Genomic DNA, 16,546 nt, shown 5'->3' with positions numbered 1-16,546 from the left:
CATATAATCATACCCTGCCAACCGTTAAGGGTATCATCATCAACTAGGCCAGGATACTCAACTAACTTGTAGAAATCACATAAGGATAACTCGCTACATATGTCATAGCGAACATCATGTGTTCGAATATCTATTGCTTACACAAACTACTAATCTCGGACGTAAGATCACATAATCGCGACTATGTCGAGCGATTAATCAACTCCAAGCACACCCTAACCCTCGCACCCACTCGAATATTCTCATGCTTTGTGACCAACTATCCTATCCATGAGAACTCATGCATTTCCTTCTAAATGATAGATCATATACATTTTATCTAAGAATTATAACAAGTCATGTATATTAGAAATTTAGGTGGTAGAGAAGTCAAAAGAAATATATGATGCGATGAAATATCTAATGGTACATGTATCATATGCATACTCATACTACAAATCAACTCGACATAAAGTATAGATAATCTATTCATCTCCGAACATCTCCATATATCATCAATATATTCATATTCAAGATCAGTCTAATCAAATACATGATAAAATATGCTCAATTTTAATCATCTTTATATATGATCATATAATTATGCTGGAGGTCAAAATATGTGTGTACATAATAGATAATATAACCTAATTTGAGAAATACGTCTACGGGATAAAATTACTCACCACAGATTAGAAGACCCGACACATGTATCCCTCACTTCCATCAATCAACCGTCATTCATCATTAATAAGGTTCACGGGGTCTCACATAAGTGGGTTAGGATCTAAAAATATTTAGGTAACATGAAATTAGACATTTATCTAATTAAAATCCGTTCATGTAAAATATGATGATTTATTAGGTTTTAGAATCTCTACTTATCTCTATAACTAGTTATATTTATAATTATAAATAAAAATAAAAATATAGATAAAAACTTAATTATAATTAAATTGTAGTTGTCACTCTATCTTGATTAATTAGGAATTATGTAGTCTTTACTTTATAAAATAATAAATAAATAAGCCTAGTATTTCATTTGTTACAAAATAATAATATATAATAAATGATTAGAATTACTTAAAATGCATATCATAAGAATATTAGTATATAAATTTAATAATTAATATCTAAATAATCTATTTGCATTAACAAAGAAAGAAATACCTAAATAAATAACAGATTATTGGAACCAATGCTGGGCCGAGCCTAGTAGTGTTGCAACTAGGTAGAAGGGATCGAGAAAAGAAGAAAAAGAAGAATAGGAGAAGAAGGAGAGGAAGGAGAAGAAAGGAAGAAAAGGAAGAAGACAAGAGAAAAAGGAGAAAGGAAAGGAAGGGAAGGGAGGAAGTGCAGACCAAAGGCTGGTAGGGAGGGTACTGGCCGCTCTTGACCAACCAGCAGCCGGCCTCTCGCTAGCGACTCGGCTCCGGCGAGCCTGAGCCCAATGGTAAGAAAGAGGGAAAGAGATAGGGATAGAGAAAGAAAGAGAGAGAGAGGGAGAAGAAAGAAGAAATGATGTATGGGCTATCACCAACGGTGACGACGGTGGTAGACTGGCATTAGCAAGTGGGGGAGAGGGAGAGAGAGCTCGAGAGGAAGAAAAGTGAGGGAGAAAAGTGACCAAATTAAAGAGAAATTGAGAAAGGGAGAAGAGAAGAAAGAGGATCAGGGAGAAGAGAATAGAGGAAATGAGGCTCACCTTGGCCATCATGGCGACGACGGTGATGGCAGTGGCGGCGATAGTTGCGGCAGTAGTGGCGGGTCGGCGCGGTAGTATATATATAGAAAGAGAGAGTTTGAGAGAGAAAGAAGAGTGAGATAGAGACTAAAAGAGAGAGAGAGAGGAGAGAAGAAAGAGAGAGAGAGAGAGAAAGGTAGTGGAGGGAAAAAGGCAATGCCTGTGGCGGCACCGAGGCCCGCCGCGGCCAGTTGGTTGAGGCAGCGGCGGTGGGGTGTATGGCACCCCCTACTGCAAGCTGCCTCATGGAGCTGTATGGGTACGAGGTTGGCCATAGTGTGGCCGGCCACATCCTGCTCACAAATTTTTTTATTTTAGGCTAAGTTGTTATAATTATTTTTCTCCATGAGTCACCCTACTTTACGGTTGTCTACCACCACCCTTGGCTGTCCGTCTTCCTTCGACATCTGCCACAATATCGAATATTTACTAATTTATCTAGTTCATCATGATATTTTACGTTCCAGAAAATTGCATACAATCACGTAAAAACTTATTTCCTCAAACATCACAAAGGCATTAACCAAACTAAAAGAAATATTTCTCAATTTACTGCTGTGTTTGATTATTAGAAGTGGAGTTTAATAAAGTGATTGATTTCTGTGAAGAGACTTTTTCTAAGGAAGTAAAAATGAGAAAGTCAAGCTACTTTGATATGTAAGAAAGTCAATATTTTTTTATGCAATAAAATATTTAAAATAGAAAAGTTTTACTATATTTTTTTCTCCCTCGGTATCTATTGTGGTAACTCACGGGCTAGTGGTGATAACGGGCTGAAATATGATAGCCCGGCCCGATTGACCTATACTAACAGCCACCGTGCTCCTTTTGCCCTAAACCCCTCTTCCACCACCTTCCAGTTCCTCCCTCTCGAAGCTTCGTCCTTCTGTTCCTGGAGCTTGCGCTCCATTAGAGGAGGAGAACAAGCTCGATTCGACTCCCGCCATGCCTCGGTAATCTCCACTAACATTCTCTTCTGATCTCGTCTCTGAACAGATCTCGCTTGTCCGTCTTTGTTTCTAAATTCTACTCTAATGTCGTTCTTTGATGCAGGTACTACTGCGACTACTGCGATACTTACCTCACGCACGATTCTGTGAGTCCTGACTTTTTTTTTTGCTATCCTTATTGTTATTAATCTTTTTGTCGAATGGGTGGATGATAATAACTGTTAGGAAACAATGGTAGTTATACCTGAGGTAACATTACAAGTGATCCTAAGAATTATTTTTATTCCTAATGTTGCAGGGATAAATTTGTAGCCATCTCTTATTAATATTTATTATCTTTACTGTGTATTATTTCTTTACTCTAATTAATATCCACTATCTTAGACATTATGCTCTTACATGAATTCCTTTTAGTTTTTTTACATAATTTCCATTGAAAGCTTTTAAAGTATCATAATTTTCATACATTCTTTAAATATCAATATCCCATGATCTTTTGATTTTTTTTTTTTTTTACTTCAGAATTTAAATTATGGTTCATTTTTTAAGAACTATTCATAGAATACGTCTAACAAATGCTATGGATGACCAAGACACCATTTTTCTTGAAGTCTAAAGTGTGAATTATCTAGTTGAAACTTTTCCTGTATTAAAGAAAGATTTTATTTTCTCGTGTCATGATATCTGGTAATACTAAATATTATGTGCTTCTCTGTCTATTAGTTTGTTGTAGCTCACTTTTTGGGAAGATTGATTCAAATTGTCTACTTTATATATTGGAAAAGGCTGACCTTTTTGTGCAGTAAAAAATGAGTGAAGGATCACTCTTATCATGGAGAGATCATAAATTTTTTTCATGTTTTGTTCCAATCATCATATTGGAAAGATTCCAAATCAGCAAAAACGGTGTCCCTTTAAAATAATGCACACTGTTTTGAAAAGCGGAAAAGGCGGCCACCATGGCGGGGCAGCGCACCGGCCGCCCCACCATGTTGAAAGGCACCAACAAAAGGCGGTCAAGCGCCTTGGCAAGGCAATGCACCGGCCGCCCCACCATGTTGAAAGGCGCCAACAAAAGGCAGCCAAGCGCCTTGGCGGGCTGCCTAGTCGCTAAATAGCGCTAGATGGGCCACTTGGCCAAACTTGGTGGGCTAGCGCTTCGGCCCGCCAAGTCCACATGCAATTATTAGTGAGCGGGTCAGATTTTATAGCAAATCGGGTTTAATAATACTAACCAATATAAAAAAATCCAAACGCCACATTGATCTCTCTCTCTCTGCACATCTCTCACCGGAAAATCCTAGAACAAACTCTTCCATAACCGACGGTAGCAAAAGGCGGCGACCACAGCGAAGGCAACAAGCGGTCGATGGCATCGGGCGACACCATGTGATGCTCTCTCTCCTACTCTCTCTCAGTTAATCTCTCTCACAACGATACTCATCTCTCCTCTTTCTCACTCACTCTCTCCCACTCTCTCCCATTATGAATCAATGGGTTTACTTTTTTTTTCCCAAGCTTAAATGTTCCAATTTTCCCTAGATTAATTTTTCAATTATTCTTAATCTACTATGATATATGGTTATAGGAATTAATTAGAAATTTAGAGGAGTTAATTGCTAATTGGTTTATGAATTACTGAATTAAGATTACAAGAAGGAATTTTTTTCACTGGCATGCATTATTAATTGGGGGAATTACTAATTGCTTGCTATTTAAGTATATAATTTCTGATTATAGGATTTTGAAATGTGATTCATGTGAATAAACTAGAGTTAGTAATTAGATTTCTCAGTTATTCAGTTATCACTAATAAGCAATTAGCCAATGTGATTATGTTATTTGGTGTTTTGGTTTAGTGCACTATTAAAATTTCTGTATATATTATACTTATTTATATTAAAAATGCTAGATCGCCTTGTCATCCGCTTTGTCGCTTGCCTTCTGCTTAGGTGCTAAGCAATGGGGTGACCGCCCACCACCCGCGGCCGCTTTTCAAAATATTGATAATGCATAATGGTAGTTCTTTCTTGCAAGGCGATCCTTCCCATAACTAGTAGTTCTTACATAAATTCAGGCATGCAAGCCTCATTAATAGAACAACCTTAATACTTTTTATGGTTCCATTGACCATGGGAATTCCCTTCCTCAAAAGAGATTAATTCACCAAGTTGAGCATTATTCATCCTTTTCTTTTGATGAATTATAAAATCAAGAATATTACTTATTGAATTATAGATCAAGAATATCACATACTTCGGACTAATACACTACATGTCTTGTTAAGAAAGCTTTTAATATTTCCTATTACTATCACTGTAGAGATGCTAGAAGAGTGTAGGTTAAGCTTGTTGTAGTTCATTAGCATTATTCTTAAATGCTTTGGAAGAAAAATAAACATATTATCCTAACCCCAATCAAACTATGAGGTGATATGTGTATTGGAATCTTCAAAATCAACTAAAGAACTTGTCTTAGGCGGTGATGTCCTTGTCTTTTGATGAATAACTGTGTTTGGTTGTGGGATAAGGAAATATAAGGACAGGTGTAGAATATGGACTTGTTACAGGATAAAGGATAGTGCTATCCATATCTTTTTACTTGGTTTTTGGTTAGAATAAAAAAGGATAAAACATAATTATGTTAGATAAGAGAAAAGATTAAATAGAATAGAACTAACAATCAATTTTGTCAAAACATAATATGTTCTCCATCATGCGCCACCTCCCTTTAAATAGATAACAATGCCAAACAAATAAAACTCCTAAAACTAGAATCCAATCTAGAAAAGATAGTAAAAACAATTAGGAAACTAAATATTAGGAAAGACACTAAAATTAGAAAACCTACATCGGAAACCTTTTGAGATTGGTAATCCTATGAGAGTTATAAAACATTTGAGAATAGAAAACTTCTATGAAAATTAGGGAAGGTTATGTATCCTACAATTAATACTACATCAAGATAAATGTTGCAGAATCATGATTTCACAATCATTGTTTTAGAAGTCCATGTTTAATAATTGATCAAGGTCTCTCTTTGTCATTGATGCATAGTTGAAGAAGAATATGTCACACTATTGTTTGACATTAAGCCCAGGTTCATACTTGTACCACCCAAAGTGAAATAGGGTGATTTACTGTGCTTAAATAGATTAGCAATAAGTGCACCTTGTTGTGTCAGTTTAGAGGGCCTTCAAGCCTTTAAGATGTCGACGTTGAGCTGATCCACATTTTCAGAGCAGCTATTCTAGATTTGAAAAGATTTTTGATTTTTTTCCAGTTGTTTTTTATTTTATCATGGAGGGTTGATGCAGATATAGTTAGAAGTTTTAGACTTTGGGGCAAGAATGCTAGCCTTTCAAAAATGTTAATGAGTGACCATCTTTACTTGTTGACTTGAGTAGCTTGATGAAAATTTTCTTTTGTATTGAGTGTATCCTCAATTTCCCTTTTCAGAATCCGTTTATATTGTCCAAATTCCCCTCTGTAATAAGTTCTGTTGAAGATCTTTTTCCGAGGTCTTGGCGATAATGATGGTATGATGCAATATCCTCTACCTGAGTACCTTTTCTTTTGCTGTACTAATGGTTTGCCAACTCAGTAAGACTAGTACCTTCCTCTAAAACAGAACCTATTTCATGTCTAATCTAATGAATAATAATACTTATAGAACCAATATTTAGTTCTGTAATCTCTATGGCTTGGGTATTACAAATATGAGCTAGTTTTTGTCGATCAAATTACCAATGTTTGTCAGTTAGCTCCTACCTTCTTGTAATTATCCTCCTGAAGCTTGTACTACATTTTGATATTCCACAATTCTCATCTAATGACAATAACTACCCTTTCGATATTCAGCTACTTATTAGATTCAAATGTTGGGGCTATAACTATTTTGTATTTTAGCTTCCATTGGTTATTTAGTTCTGCTATTGATGTGCGAGGTTTTCCATCTGCTATTCCTTGTGATTGGTATGGCATTCTCTGCTCAGATTTCATAGAATTGATATTTAGATTAGCTAACCTTGCTCTTCATGGTGCAGCCATCTGTCAGGAAACAACACAATGCTGGATATAAGCACAAGGTCTTAACGCTTTCATCAATATATTGTCTCTTCTTCAGCCTTTGGCACTCTGCTTCCATTATCTAATATTTTGCTTATTTAAATTCTATCAGGCAAATGTACGTTCCTATTATCAGCAATTTGAGGAGCAACAAACACAAAGTTTGATTGACCAAAGAATCAAGGAGCATCTGGGACAGGCTGCAGCTTTCCAACAACAAGTAGGTGCCTCTTTTAATCAACATCTTCTCTCTCTCCCAGGAAATGTGCAGAGGCCTCGTCTTCCAGTTTTGCCCCCACCAATTTTGCCAATTGGAGCATCTTCTGCACCTTTAATTCCAGGAGTCAGACCCCCTGTTTTGCCAACACCAGTTGGTGCTCCAGGTAGATTTGAAATATTTGTTTCTTTTATCCTTCCATGCTGTTATTCAACTTTGTGCCCTGTTATTTTCTGGGCACTTCAATGTATCTGCCGCTTTATCTTTTATTCTGATAATTCATATGGGTCACACTGCTAGAATTTATTTGGGGAATTTCAAATATTAAGGAAGCACATGATGGAAACACTAGATATGTTCAGTTAGCCGATAATTACACCATAATTTTGTTGATTTTTATGCTTTTATAAGATCAAAGTAACAATGTAACCAAGGAACACGTATGCTGACTAGCCAAGGCATTAGCTTGGTTTAAGGATGTTGCAAATGTATCTGCACCAATGTTTTAAGAAGCGTGTGGCGGGTACATAGTGGCCAAGCGGTTTTATGGCGTGTGGTAGATGGCGAGCACCATGGCAGGTGATATAGGTCCAATGGGGGTCTCAAATAAAAATCTTATAGAAATACTTTTTCTCCTATCTAATTAATAATAATTGACAAATTGTCAATATTCAACACATAATAGATATAATCAACAGATTGTGTAAAATTTTTGAAACATTTGCATATGGCATCTGGATGATGTTTCTACACTTTTGGAAATTAAACTATAAAAAAGAAGCATTAGCTGTAGTAAACTTTTGCATTTTAGCAACAAACTCAATTGTATTTCTTTACTTAGGCTTTAGAAAGTGGAAATTCAAAAGATGGAGAGAATAAGTTGGTTATTATTGGTTGGTCTTGAAGTAGTGCTGCCATTTAGCTCGCTTTGGCGAGCCTCTATCCACTAAAGCAGTCGCTTTAGTCCAAAACGTATTTCAAGCAAGCTTCGAAAAATCTGGATCAGAATTGGGATCAGCCTTCGGAAAAATGATACGTATTTGCCGTATCGGCTAGATACGACCGATCGGATCGGATCGGATCGGGCTATTTTTAATTACATAAAATTTTAAATATTAGTTTAAAATGTAGAAAAATTTCTAAAATAAAAAAAAAATGAGAAAAATGACAATAATAATTACTCACATATGAAGCCTTAAAACTAAAAAAAAGTACTAACTTACTTAAAATTATTACAAGGAAGGAGAGAGAAAAAGTGGAAGAAACGAAAAGAAAAAAAATTGTCATAGTGAAGGAGAGAGAAAAGAAAAAATTATAGTGAAGAAAAGAGAGAAGAGAGAGAGAGAAAGAAATAAAATAAAAAAATCACATAGCCAAGGTCATCAATGTTGGATTTGCGTCAGTGGAGTTTGTCTAAGCTGAATTTTTACGTCAAAGAAACAATAGCTATGGTATAGAGTGAAAGAGAGAGTGAGAAGGAGAAATAGTGAAACAGAAGAAGAGGATCGTTTGATCCTTCGAACTAAGCTTTCAAGGCCTAAAGTATACGCATTGGCCCTTTAATGGGAGAAGAATTTCCACCAAATTGGCACAATAGAATGAGAAATCTCTTGGCCACCAATAAGTGAGAACCGAGGAAGATTCGCTTAAATTGCGACTCCCTTCCCTTGGTCTCAAATACCTTTTATTTGAAGTCTTATCGAGTTGGCCTGTGTGCATCTACCTAATGCTTTTTGCCGCCTTGCCCAAAAAATTTTGAGCACTCAAGCAGACGCATTGTTGCATTCAATTGAGCTTTTTACATAAGATCAAGAAAGTACAATCATCTTTTGAAGATTTTCAAATCTCCTCCAAAAAGTTCTTCTTTAGAGCAGTAAATAGAGGGCATAGAGCCTGTTTCAGGACATAAATTGCACGATGGATCTAAATCTAGAATTGGAAAGCCTTCGAGGTGAAAAAGAGGTCTCTTGAAGGGAAAAACATATAATGCAGTTAGACTGAGAGTCAGCAAGCTACCAGAACCGAAGCTTCTGTTCTGGCTTCCCTATTTTAATTTAGTCTCAATGAAGACAAATCAGATCCTTGGCTTTCTTAGTTGACCTTGGATATTGTGCTGAACCCGAACATGAAATCTGAATGATTAGGAATTCTTTTTCAATTCCATATATCAACTGTCCTCTGTGAGGAAAAAGCATAGGTTGGCCTCCATCTATACTTCTTGTTCCACCCACAAAAATCTTTGGTTCCCTTTTGTGTTGATGGAAAATCATGATCCCAGTCTTGTACTCTCATTTCACTTGGAAAACTTGGGGAAGTCAGTCTGAAACTTTGCTGGACTGCCTCGGCATCAAACTAGAGGCTAAGTTGGTCAGGCAGGTGAAGTTCCAGCTAAGAGAAACAGCCCCAAACATGAATGCAAACTCCCCTACTGGAAATGCCAAAGGGCGCCCTTTCTTATTATCATCATTTTGAGTTTTGGGTCATAGGGCGGATGCAGAAAAAGAGAATGTCATGATTTGGGTGGTGAGGGAAGTTGGAAATGACAGAAGTCGACGAGCCTATCATTCTTCAGGTGTGCTTGAGAAATAGAATTCCACTAAGTTCTATTTTTTGGGAGGGACATAAAAAACTAAAAAAGGTACAATAACAAAATGGTCAAGTGTCTGTTTCGTTTTCCTTACCAGTGTCTGAGTGGGCATTGGTGTGGGTATTGTGATGAAAGGAATTCCTTGCCCAAAATGGTGTATGCCTTAAGACTTAAGCTAGACAGATTATGCCTTTCAATCCATTTGTGATGCATCTTGTTCAATTGTGAGCCCTTGTAAGTAATAAATATGAATAAAGCAACAATTAATAGTCATTGGCTAGGCATCAAGAATTTGCTAAGAATTCCAGATCATAGAAGCGGAAGATCCATCGGTGGAATAAAAAAGAACTTCTGGTCGGACCAAAGATTGGCTGCTGCAGTCAATCGCATCAAAGACAATTTCACTGCCAACAAAAAAGACAGGTTTAAGATTTGACGTCAATATGCTCTAGCCCTTTACCTGATGAGATGACACAAACTACGAGGATGTAGGTTATCGTTTTCTATGTTCTCATATTTATTTCTACCCAACACCAATCCGAGAAGGATAGGGTGGAGCACCTCCTCAAAGTTGAAGAATGTGCATTAGGTCCAAGCCCTCCCCAGGGATGAAGCTAAGCTTTCCTAATGGGAGAGATGAAGGTTTAGATTGCTCGTGGCTAAATATGAATTGAGCCGAAAGCGCTCCACTCCTTCACCATGCACAGGCCCTAAGCCCATCATTGAGTAATCTCTGGAAAGAGCTTGAACTGGCCTTCTTAAATCAAACTAGAGATAAGCTAGGGTTCAGGGTTAAGACACTAGGTAGACATGACATCACCATTTCTTAGTACATGAATTTCATGGCCAGCATCTGAGCGGCACGAATAGGTTGACATGAACGAAATAGCCCATTAAGTAGAGGCAGGTACATGCAGGAAAGGCCTTCAGTTCAGAAGGTGATGGCCAATAATAGGTCGACTCTAGTATCTCGCAAATCTGTCTCAATGCCCTCTTGGTAGGCTAATTTTTTCTTTTTTGAGATAAACACGTCTTCCTATTCCATCTTTCCCCGAATGTCCCTTAAAAGAAGAAATAGAAGCTCATTGAGCTGTTGCCGTTTCATGGTTAGTCTATTTCGTGACGCAGCATATTCCCAAACAATCAAATTCTTTGTTGAAGGCAAAAGTTTGCCCAATTCCTGGAATGGTGAAAGGCATATTTACTGAACTAATTTGTCGATAACTTTTTAGTCTGTTTTCCATTCCCCCATGCCTTCTTTTTGCGGTTTTGGATGAGATTCCCCAATTTAGCATTTGAGCGGCTTTCGCCCGTTTGAGTTTTGGCCCATGGCTTGGATGGGCACAGCTAGATAGGCGTGTGGGCAAACCCGAAACTTGTGTTACGATGGCATTAACTTCTAAGGAGCTCTTGAAGGAAAAGAAAGACATCAAACAAGAACCAAAGTACATGGGGTTGGCACCCATTTATATACTCAAAAAACAGGAAAATACAATAGATCCACTTTGCAAACAAAAGGCCCTAATTGCTAGTCCGTCACAACCTTATTTTGGACCACTAGTCCGTACACCAGAAAAGTTACTAGCCGATGAAGGTTTATGATGCTCATTAAAATTTGAGTTTAGCATTTAAGTTATATCTAACCTTGGCTTAAGCTAAAAGGTATTTATATGATATCTTCAAGATCTTCAAGACTTATTTATGCTGGTCTTGTGGGAAACTAATTGGTTTTGGCTAAACCATTGACTGGTAAACTTATGCGAGCAGATAATGTCTAAATAATTTTGGTCAACCAAGGATCTTATAATTGCTTTTCTCAGGACATTTACGTCAAAACTTTGTATTGGAAAATGTTATATTCTTTGAAACTTTTGATCGTTATTTACAAAAAATGACTGTCTTACCACTTACCTGTCCAAGCTAGTTCCTGTTTTAGTATGTAAGTTGACAATGAAATTCAAATTCATTGTATATGTTACTAGAGTTGTGAATTTTAATATCTTACTATGGTTCTTAGTAAAGATGCAAACTATGTACATTGATTTATGTAACTAATTTTAACTGTTCTTTTAAGTCTATTATCTATATTCTTTTGTTTGTTTATTTTTAATCTGCCTTGATTTTTGGGCATCCGCTTATGTATTGGGGAGTGCCTAAGCATTAAAGGGCTCCTTATCCACTTATGAACGGCCTGTAATTTCTTAAAATCTTGCTCTTGATATAAATCAAATATTATATTATTAAAGGTCAACAGTGATACAGTCAATGAACCAAGCAAACAAGAGATTAGGCCACATTTAGTTGCAGGGAAGTGATAGAGATGGCTATGTTCCAAAAATCCTACAGTATTTTTGGCCAAGGAAATAGACTTGGAAGCAGCTTTACTCATGAATGGAAGCCAAATACTTTTCATTCTTAATCCAATCCCATTAGAGATATAAATAGAAGAAAATGAAATTGGGTTTTTAGACCATAAATCTAACTTGTACTTATAGTTATCAAAGGGCCGATGCATCTTTAGGTGGCAAGCCCCTTAAAGAATGAGCTATATAGATTTGTGTAGACAGCTAGTGGGGTGCCTTCATGTGGAAGCATCTTGTAGTTTAGAGGTGTTTGCATTATTCTTTTATAAAATACTTCAATATAGCATAGTAATAGGGACATAGGAAATCAGATTCTAGAAAAGAGTAACAATATGTCTTGTTGTTTCTTAAAGTCAACAAAATGTGTACGTAAACATTAGTTCTCATATCAAGATATGAAATGTGAATGCAAAGAAAATACTTCGACAAATATGGTCTTTTTAACATATAAAATTTATGATAGCCAAGCAAAATGTCTATCACAATAATTTTGTAATTTCAGTGTTAAAGGAAATAGGTGCCTAGATTCGAATAATTTGGAAATCAGTTACATTCATAATCACATTAGCAAACATAAACCATAACTTAATGTTCTTTGCAAACAAGGTTTATTTATTGTAATCATATGTTGCATAAGTATGCACTACATACAAACAAAATGTGTATTGCTTGCAAAAATGAAATCATTGTGTACAAAATGTATATATTGCTTACATCAATGAACGCATTGCACACAAAAAGTACATACTGCACATGCAAAAGGATCTATATTGGACACAGTAAGTAAATGTTGCACATACAAGAGGATCTGTTACGGTCCTTGTTAATATGGGCTGATACACACAGTAAGTATATAGGTCACCTGCCATGATCTTGGATATCACAGAAAGAAACTGTGGTATACACTGTAGTGGAAAATGCCGCAAACTATCATTACAATTTCTATGACCTTTCTTTAGTAGGATACCATCAACGGTGTCAACTATTCAATTCTCTACAGCCCATTTTTCTTTACTTTGAATTTCTATTTGTTTGTTATTTTTACTGATCTTCACTGGCAAGATTGACTTGGTTGAGTTCAATTTTAAATGTCATCTGAACTTTTAGATGAAATAAAACTTCATTGTCATCAATAGGTTATGCTGGTGCTCCAACTATGTCACCAACAGTTGTACCCCCCGGTGCTACTTCAATGCCAATGTCAATGACAAATCTTCCGAGGCCCCCGACATTGATGCCTCCGGCTTCAGGATCCCTGACAACACCTAACAGCTCAGCACCTATGGGCAATCCTTTGCTGTATCAGTCCAGTTCATTGCCCTCCGCCGCAAGCTATGATGGTTATGGTGTTTCTACTGCACCAGGATCACAAGGAGCTGCTCCTGCTGCTTCCCAATCTGGCTTTTCATATTCCCAACCCTCTGAGTCGAACCACTGAGCCTTCGGCCGTACTTGTACAACTACACCTTCATGTTATGCACAATGTTTTTCATACCAAAGCAGATGATCTATTGTGCATTTCTTTCTGCTGCAAAACTGTGCTTTTTCTGTTCCAGCACCTCGTGTTTCTTAGGATATGAGTTAACAGCCCTTACTGAAACTTAATATGTAGATGGTGCTTGATTTGCAATTTGAAATTTGAAAAACTAATTTCTTAAAATGCAAAACAGAAATTTGAAAGTGCTTATGCTTTTCAAGATACATATTAATAGGAATATGATTCTTTTAATATCAAAATTCGTTACCAATATAGTTTAGCATGCCCACAAAGGTGTGAAAACTATTCTATTATTTATGTATTCTATGGAGAAATCTTGTGTGACAAAATTATAATACCTCGCCAGAACATTAGTCTTGCATAGCCACTTGTATATCTTAAAATTTGTTTGCTAAACATTGTTCTTATCTATAGTCGGCAAAGGTTTTGTTTGTTCATGTTATGCTATTTTATTTATTGCATGTTTCAGCTGTGATCATGTACTATTGGGTCTGGCAGATGAAAAATGCCATTAACTGATCTTGGTTGATTCAGAGATTGAAGTTAAGGTTTGTATCTATGATATACTGAAGTGGTGGCAAATGTACATTCTTGCTGAGCTCCGTGTGTAAATAATAAAGGGAAAGTAGGTAGAAGTTCTGCTCAAATGATCGTTTACTTTCTCAAACTAGTATTGTTCTTTGTTACAGGCTTTGTCAGAATGTGAAGAGTTGTACTTTAAACAGTACATACTTTAGCTTGTAGTAACTGTTCTTTTACATCGTACAACATAGTAGATTTGTGAATTGAAGTAGAAAACGATTTAGATTTTAGAATCTGATATTCTTATGCATTTTTGGTGGCAACCAAAGTTCTCTCTTTTGAGATGGTAGCTAATCGTCCTTAGTGATAGATATCTCTTTGTCAACTCTTAGGTAGTGTTTCACTCTTTCATCACTCTGGTATACAATATAAATAGTAAAAGTATTTTACTTTCTCAAAATTGCAATAGGATTTATCTGATCTGGCCTTTTGTCTGGCAATCTATATAATAATCCAATTCAAACAAAATGAGTACAATATGTATCTGTTTCTTGTATGAGGCATTGGGCCGATAAGAAGAGTTTTTGACTAAACTAGCCTTTTCCATTTTTTTTTATCAAAATAGACTACTAATTAAACTTATTACCAAATGGGATTTAATTTACTGTAATTCTAATAAAAATATTGATCAGTTCAGCGTTTTTGCCTAGTCTTAAAATAATTCGTGAGGTATATAAATTTTTTTAACTTAACCTCAGTTGTTAAGAAAAAAAATTGCCTGGTGATAAAAATGCTAAACTGATTAGCGTTTTTATCAGAGCTACAATGAATTAGATCTTATTTGATAATAAATTTGAGTAGCGATCTATTTCGGTTAAAATAATAAAAAAATTCGTCTAGTTTGGTCAAAAACTCCCGATAAGAATGCCCATCTGGTAATGTCTGTATAATCTGTGCATTATTGTTCAGCTATTTTTTAAGTTCCGTATACATAGTTATTTTATATTATTTTGCAGGATCGGGCATCTTTGGCTGAGGAAGACTGAGAAAGTCTGTCAAGAAATAGACAATTTTAAGAATTAGACACTGATTTTTTTCACTAAAGGCCTGTTTGGTTTGTTGTACTTGATGATGCTGTCTACTGTGAGACCCATCATTTGATTTCACTACCCCCAAAACAATTCTTTCCGGCGATTATTTACCAGTGTATATAGAAAATGACAGTATAAACTAATCTATATTAGCGCTTGGAATACATGATTAAGGTGCAGTACTCATTATTTTGTTCTAATATATATGGTGGTGTTTGATGAAATATTAATGAACATCAGAGACTATCCGGATGTTTGCAATTAAAAGAAAAACGTCAAGATAAATTAAGGAATATAATGGCATTTATAGAAAATATTGGGAATAGATTGACGTTTATATAAAATGTCATGAAAAATCACATAATATAGTGACATTTGTATGAAACATTAGCATAAATGAATAATATGGTGGTGTATTTTATAAAACTGTTAGGATAAATTAGAGAATATACTGGTAATACAATTTAAACCGATTCAATTAATCAACAGTAAATCTATTGATCAACATTTACGCAGCTAAAGAATTTCTTCTAATAGATAAACCATAGGGCCAAGCAGTATGACCAGCATTTACATGTATATATCCCCGCATCTGTGAACACTTCGGTAAAAAACCTTTACCAGCTAGGGTTTGGAGTGCATTTATATAAACACTAGAAAAAGTTTTTTCGAACACTAAAATGACTATAAAAATGCTAGCAAAAACTTATTTTGGCGTAGTACTTGTACTATCTCAAGATCTCAACACCCTTTCAATCTTATTTCTTATCTAAATATCTCTTTCCTCAACATGAAGATACAAATGACATGCCATGGTATTGATAATTGGCTACAACCATGTAGATGGATTTATATGACCTGCTAAGAAGAAGAAGCAGGTGGTGTCGTATGGCTTTTGACAGTGGAAGTTTACATTGAAGGCAACTAGATTGTCTCATAACTTTGAAATGTTTATGTGAATGGTAAGGTAAATCTAACATGAAATTTTATCTTAATACATTATAGTTAGGCCTAAATTTACCTTAACCCTGTATAATTCTATCTGCGTCACTTTATTCCATTATAGTTTATTCAAATTAGAATTATTTTTTTTCTTTATATTTAACTATATCACAGGTTGAGCTTAAAGATACTTATTAAAAATAAAATTGAAAATATATAACAGCTTTGTGAAACTGAGCCAAACCATGAGTCGGGTAAAATGCAACTTCTCCAATCCTTTTAGGAAGCCTAAGAAGTTTACTGTTGAAAATCTTAAGAAAAATAAGTACTTTGAAAAGAAGAAAAATATGGTAGGTTCAAATTCTAGGGTGGACAATAATGTTTCTAAACAAAAAAAAAACACTAAATTTAGAAAGAAAATTACAAATGTTATGATTGTCGGGGATTTGAAGGTCTCTTAGGATGACTCGAAAGAATTAGATGATAATGATTCAGAAAAAGAACAAGGGAGCTACTTAGCTTTTTACTACTTCTTTGTTATATACTGACCTATATCTTGATTCTGATAGTACAGATGAAAAAAAAT

The 16,546-nt window shown here is 35.7% G+C and overlaps 1 protein-coding gene across 2 annotated transcripts; it reads left to right on the top strand.

Moving 5' to 3' along the window:
* Positions 1 to 2,483: 2,483 nt before the first annotated feature.
* Positions 2,484 to 13,587, top strand: LOC140796888 (U1 small nuclear ribonucleoprotein C). 2 transcript variants are annotated; one of them, XM_073150054.1, is made up of 6 exons: positions 2,592 to 2,676; positions 2,777 to 2,819; positions 6,132 to 6,211; positions 6,719 to 6,760; positions 6,853 to 7,123; positions 13,044 to 13,587. In XM_073150054.1, exons 3-6 carry the CDS (start codon positions 6,206 to 6,208, stop codon positions 13,343 to 13,345), a joined length of 621 nt encoding a protein of 206 aa, XP_073006155.1. In that variant the 5' UTR covers positions 2,592 to 2,676; positions 2,777 to 2,819; positions 6,132 to 6,205; the 3' UTR covers positions 13,346 to 13,587. The 2 variants fall into 2 exon arrangements, with proteins under 2 accessions (XP_073006154.1, XP_073006155.1); XM_073150053.1 differs by lacking the exon at positions 6,132 to 6,211 and having other exon boundaries at positions 2,484 to 2,676.
* Positions 13,588 to 16,546: the final 2,959 nt, after the last annotated feature.

The sequence above is a fragment of the Typha latifolia genome, chromosome 10, assembly GCF_019914945.1.
Source record: "Typha latifolia isolate L0001 chromosome 10, TyphaL0001v2, whole genome shotgun sequence".
NCBI lineage: Eukaryota > Viridiplantae > Streptophyta > Magnoliopsida > Poales > Typhaceae > Typha > Typha latifolia.
The sequence above is the reverse complement of the archived record's forward strand: the minus strand, read 5'-3'. Positions and strand labels throughout refer to the sequence as shown.

What these genes read in the sequence shown, in the direction of transcription:
- LOC140796888 (XM_073150053.1), top strand. An exon ending in ATGCTGGATATAAGCACAAG is followed by an intron (nt 6,761 to 6,852) that starts GTCTTAACGCTT and finishes AAATTCTATCAG; the next exon opens with GCAAATGTACGTTCCTATTA. An exon ending in AACACCAGTTGGTGCTCCAG is followed by an intron (nt 7,124 to 13,043) that starts GTAGATTTGAAA and finishes TGTCATCAATAG; the next exon opens with GTTATGCTGGTGCTCCAACT.